The sequence below is a fragment of the Sinocyclocheilus anshuiensis genome, unplaced genomic scaffold (genome assembly GCF_001515605.1).
Source record: "Sinocyclocheilus anshuiensis isolate Anshui unplaced genomic scaffold, SAMN03320099.WGS_v1.1 scaffold28, whole genome shotgun sequence".
Classification (NCBI taxonomy): Eukaryota; Metazoa; Chordata; class Actinopteri; order Cypriniformes; family Cyprinidae; genus Sinocyclocheilus; species Sinocyclocheilus anshuiensis.
In genome coordinates this window covers 718232-723622 of record NW_015555724.1, presented here as the reverse complement: position 1 = coordinate 723622, position 5391 = coordinate 718232, and the positions used below count along the sequence as shown (strand labels likewise).

The 5391-nt window shown below is 45.9% G+C and overlaps 1 protein-coding gene across 1 annotated transcript; it reads left to right on the top strand.

Moving 5' to 3' along the window:
- Positions 1-488: 488 nt before the first annotated feature.
- LOC107672593 (leucine-rich repeat-containing protein 4-like) lies at positions 489-4833 on the top strand. Its single transcript, XM_016465849.1, has 3 exons — positions 489-912; positions 1018-2378; positions 3050-4833. The coding sequence occupies exons 2-3, from the start codon at positions 1139-1141 to the stop codon at positions 3748-3750; spliced, it is 1941 nt and encodes a 646-aa protein (XP_016321335.1). The 5' UTR covers positions 489-912; positions 1018-1138; the 3' UTR covers positions 3751-4833.
- Positions 4834-5391: the final 558 nt, after the last annotated feature.

Here is a 5391-nt window from a genome sequence, read left to right as displayed (position 1 = left end):
GGGAGAGCAAACTACGGAATCCTCTGCAAGGTATCTTTCTGAAATTAGCCACACGTCACACGGCGGCATCAATCTTTTTTTTTTTTCCTGACACTGAGAAGAGAGAAAGAAAGAAGGAGAGACAGGAAGCCAGACAGAGAAAGAGTGAGAGAGAGAGAGCACGAGGAGCAAACGATCGGTGGATAGGGAGAGAGCTTCACCACTGCTGCGCTGCTGTTCCTGCTGCTCCTCCGTCCTCTTTCCCCCATCCCCCCTTATGCTCCCGCAATACCACCCCCGAGCCCCCCTCTGGAGAAATTGATGGATTATTGCTAACTGTGCACGCGGCAGTCCGCAGCTGCTACAGCGACAGACAGGAGAGCAGAGTGAGTTAAAAAAGCAAGACGGAATGACCACAGTGTACGTCTGTTAGCCTTTTTGGATTCATCAACACACGGCTGATCAGCTGAACAAGTGTCGCGGGGGTGGACGATGGCAAACTAAAGGGGAGAGACGAATCTGAGAAGACTTTTGGATTTTTCCCTCTTCTGCTTTCTCTTTTTATATTTTTCTTGGTTTAATGTGCATGTGCTTCAGCAATGGAGTCTTGTGAAAATTGTTCAGTAGTATTCAGTGTCGCCTTCCAAGGACAATCAATGGGGGAGCTGAGAGGAGATCTTTTCCAAGCTGACTGGATCCGTGCACCTGCTTAGCTGACTGGGCCTTACCTCTTGAACCAGTTTCACTGAATGCCACTTCTCTCTGGAATTAATAGGGGCCATTTTGTCAAATCAGTTCATGATCCACTTTACTTTTATAAGAGAAATAGCTGAAAATGCTGTGCTGTGATCTTAGTGGGAAACATGAGTGAACAGTGTTGGGGTTTTGCTTCAAAATAAAGGATTATACTAAGGACATCTTCGAGCTAATGAGGTAGGTGCCTTCTATTTCAACATTTATTCTGTAGGTCAGCTTTTTCCCTTCTCCACTCATCTTTTTCTCTGCCCCCCCATCTCTCCCTCTCTGTGTTTAACGCAGCACCATCCTGCACTGTCGATGGCAAACAGATGCAGAGTCTTGCTCAAACCAGGGTAGGGCCACTGTTCTCCGTACCCCAGCCGAATCCCCACGCGATGTTGAATTATGAACGCGCCACATCATGAGTCTCTTCTGGCAGGTAACTGTGCACCGTGCCTGGAACGCAGCCCTGCTCTGTGCAGTCTACCTCGTGGTGCGATCGTGGAGTGTGCGTGCCGCCCCCTCCGGACCACTGACCTGCCCTGGTGTTTGCTCCTGTAGTAACCAGTTCATTAAAGTGGTGTGCACCAGGCGCAGCCTGGTTCGAGTGCCCCCAGGCATTCCTGCCACCACACGGCATTTAAACTTGATGGAGAACAGCATAGAGACAATTGAAGCTGGCACCTTTCAATACCTTCGTCACCTGGAGGTGCTACAACTGGGTAGGAACTCTATTCGTCAGATCGAGGTGGGGGCCTTCAGTGGCCTCAACAGCCTCAACACACTGGAGCTGTTCGACAACCGATTGACAGTGATCCCAAGTGGCGCTTTTGAGTACTTGTCTAAACTGCGGGAATTATGGCTCAGGAACAACCCTATCGAAAGCATACCTTCCTACGCATTTAATCGCGTTCCCTCTCTAATGCGTCTGGATCTGGGAGAATTAAAGAAGCTGGAGTATATTTCTGAGGGTGCTTTTGAGGGATTATACAACTTGAAATACTTAAACCTTGGAATGTGTAACCTGCGGGAGATGCCAGTCCTGACCCCTTTGGTAGGGCTGGAGGAGCTAGAGATGTCTGAGAACTACTTCCCAGAGATAAAACCTGGGTCTTTCAGGGGTTTGAAATCCCTGAAAAAGCTGTGGATTATGAACTCTCGGATAACCACTATAGAGAGAAATGCATTTGATGATGTCACAGCCTTGGTTGAGCTCAACCTGGCCCATAATAACCTTAGCTCTTTGCCCCATGATCTTTTTGCGCCCTTGAGTTACCTGGTGGAACTCCATTTGCACCACAACCCTTGGCGGTGCGACTGTGATGTGGTGTGGCTGGCCTGGTGGCTGAGGGAGTACATTCCCACTAATTCCACCTGCTGTGGACGCTGCCACACCCCTGCTTACCTACGTGGACGCTACCTGGTGGAGGTGGACCAGAGCACTTTCCAGTGCTCAGCACCTTTCATTCTGGATGCCCCAAGGGATCTTAATATATCTGCTGAACGTGTAGCTGAGCTAAAATGTCGCACAGCCCCTATGTCATCAGTTAGGTGGCTCCTGCCTAATGGAACAGTTTTGACCCATGGCTCTAATCACCCACGTATATCAGTGCTCAATGATGGGACTCTAAACTTCTCCAATGTGCTGCCAGCAGATACAGGTGTGTACACCTGCATGGTCACCAACATGGCTGGCAACTCCAATGCTTCAGCCTACCTGAATGTGACTGCAGCTGAGCTCAACACTTCTAACCTGAGTTACTTCACTACGGTTACAGTGGAGGAAGTGGAGCCCACCTCACAGGAAGTGATCAAGCCAAAGACGGTAACCGCCTCGCCCTCCGTCTTTCAACCTGTTTTCATCTCTACACCGACCGTTTTACTTCAAACACCTCGACAGGTGTCGGTGCCGACTGTACGCGGAACGACACGCCCACCTGCCAGTCTTGACGAGGTCATGAAAACAACCAAGATCATCATTGGCTGCTTTGTGGCAGTCACCCTGCTTGCTGCCGTTATGCTCATAGCTTTCTACAAGCTGCGTAAACGGCACCAGCAAAGGAGCTCGGTGGCGGCTGCTAGGACTATAGAGGTCATTCAGATGGATGAGAATGTTCCTACCACCCATGCAGGGACAAGTATACCAGGTGAAAGTGGAATGATGTTACCTAGCCTGAGAGATCACAAGAACACCTACAAACCCAGCTTCAGCTCCAACAGACCAGCACACTCTACTCCCTGGGCAGAGAACAACTTCGGAAACTTCCTGCACCATCCCCGCCCCACAACCATCAGCACCATCCCTGAACACTAGTGCTGCCAGCAGATACAGGTGTGTACACCTGCATGGTCACCAACATGGCTGGCAACTCCAATGCTTCAGCCTACCTGAATGTGACTGCAGCTGAGCTCAACACTTCTAACCTGAGTTACTTCACTACGGTTACAGTGGAGGAAGTGGAGCCCACCTCACAGGAAGTGATCAAGCCAAAGACGGTAACCGCCTCGCCCTCCGTCTTTCAACCTGTTTTCATCTCTACACCGACCGTTTTACTTCAAACACCTCGACAGGTGTCGGTGCCGACTGTACGCGGAACGACACGCCCACCTGCCAGTCTTGACGAGGTCATGAAAACAACCAAGATCATCATTGGCTGCTTTGTGGCAGTCACCCTGCTTGCTGCCGTTATGCTCATAGCTTTCTACAAGCTGCGTAAACGGCACCAGCAAAGGAGCTCGGTGGCAGCTGCTAGGACTATAGAGGTCATTCAGATGGATGAGAATGTTCCTACCACCCATGCAGGGACAAGTATACCAGGTGAAAGTGGAATGATGTTACCTAGCCTGAGAGATCACAAGAACACCTACAAACCCAGCTTCAGCTCCAACAGACCAGCACACTCTACTCCCTGGGCAGAGAACAACTTCGGAAACTTCCTGCACCATCCCCGCCCCACAACCATCAGCACCATCCCTGAACACTACCTGAACAAAACTCACACAAAGGAGAAGGTACAGGAAACACAGATATAACATTCCTACAGCCTTCTTCTGCTCTGTCTTTTATTCTGTTCATCATGAAAACATGCAATAGAATGCACAACAGAAAAGACAGCAATTACTTTTGTACCCAGTGCAAAAATGAGACTGTTTTTCTTGTACATGCTTATACATAAATATATTAATATAAATATATAAATGAATCCACTATGGGATGATACAAGAAACAGATTATATAAAAGTGAAAATTAATTTAAACTATTTTGTAACCTGTAACTCCTATTTAAGATGGGAAAATGTGATGATGCTGACACGACATTGCAATGAAGACAGATTTGTTTGAAAAGGGGCAACCTGTGATTTTTAGAACATGCTGTATATGATGCAGTAAATTCCCATTTATACAGAGAACTTTCTAAGTAAGTGTCCACTGATTGATCTTTAACGGCTTATCTTCTAAAAGCACCAAGAATTTGTATTGTGCCAAATGTTATACTTGCAATAAATGAGACTGGCTTAAGAGACAAAACATTGCAAAACACAGGATGGACACCAAGAGAGAATGAAGCAGCTCGATTTAGTCTGCTGTTCTGCAGCTCTCAGCCAAATAATTTTTTGGGCTGTGCCATAGTTTTGCAGCAAGCGTTTAACAGTATGTTTCCAGAACAGACATCCTGCTCGCTTTTTGAGTTTAACCTTCTGACTATTACTCTGATGTTCCTCTTGGTTTTTTGACAAATCGGATTGACTATCCTGTGGTTTTTCCATCCAGTTTCTTGAGTTGGATTTCGATTGTTTTTCCTGTTTCTTTCAGATCCTGTACTGCATTAATTATGATTTGAGTGGCTTTTAGGGCTAATTTAGTAAATGCATTACAACAGTTGCCTCAGATTCGTAGTGCAAGGGCTCAACTGGATGTTAGTTTGTGAGACTTACGAGACGGTTGCAGTGACTGAATGGTTTGCTGCAGGTTCACATTAACATGGTTTCACATTTTCTTTATTACGAAAGGGATTCAAATGAATGTGTGAATTATGGACTTTCCTTTATTGAGATCGTACCAACAGCAATTTACTTTGTCCTTATTTTGAGCAGCACTATTTTTATGAGGAGTCTACAGAGGTTACAACAATAAAAAGAAAACATTTGGTTTGTATTTCTCTAAACTAAACTCCTTCCTCTTGTCTTTTTTTTTCAACTGTAGGGCATTTGCTTAATAATGCAATTCTGATAACCATATAAGAGGTTATAGAAAGCAGCAAATACTTCACTTTTGTCTCTAAAAAAATGATTTCACTGATACAGTGAATTATATTCACACTGCAATGAACTGTCACATGGTCAAATTTCTGGCTACAGGAATGTGGTGACATCTTAATTCTGAATAGATATGTGATGGGCTTGTGCATACACACACACATAGATGCACACACAAACTCATCTGCCTTGTTTCCTGATGCAGTGCTTAATGATAGAAAAAGTTATTTGAAACATGATCTCTGCTCATTTATAGTAAAGTTACGGCTTGCCTCGTTCAAAGCTCAGGAATCAGTGTGCTTCAGTTCAAGCATATGTTATGAGTTGTGAGTGCAGCATTTAATACAATCCTCTTGATCTGCTTAACCTGCGACATCCAACAAATTAGAGGTTGAGAGAGAGAGAGTTGGAAGAGAG

Coding starts and splice junctions, on each gene's coding strand:
- LOC107672593 (XM_016465849.1), top strand. CDS start 1,139: ATGAGTCTCTTCTGGCAGGTAACTGTGCACCGTGCCTGGAACGCAGCC. Junction 2,379..3,049: donor TGTGCTGCCAGCAGATACAG/GTGTGTACACCT, acceptor CAGCAGATACAG/GTGTGTACACCTGCATGGTC.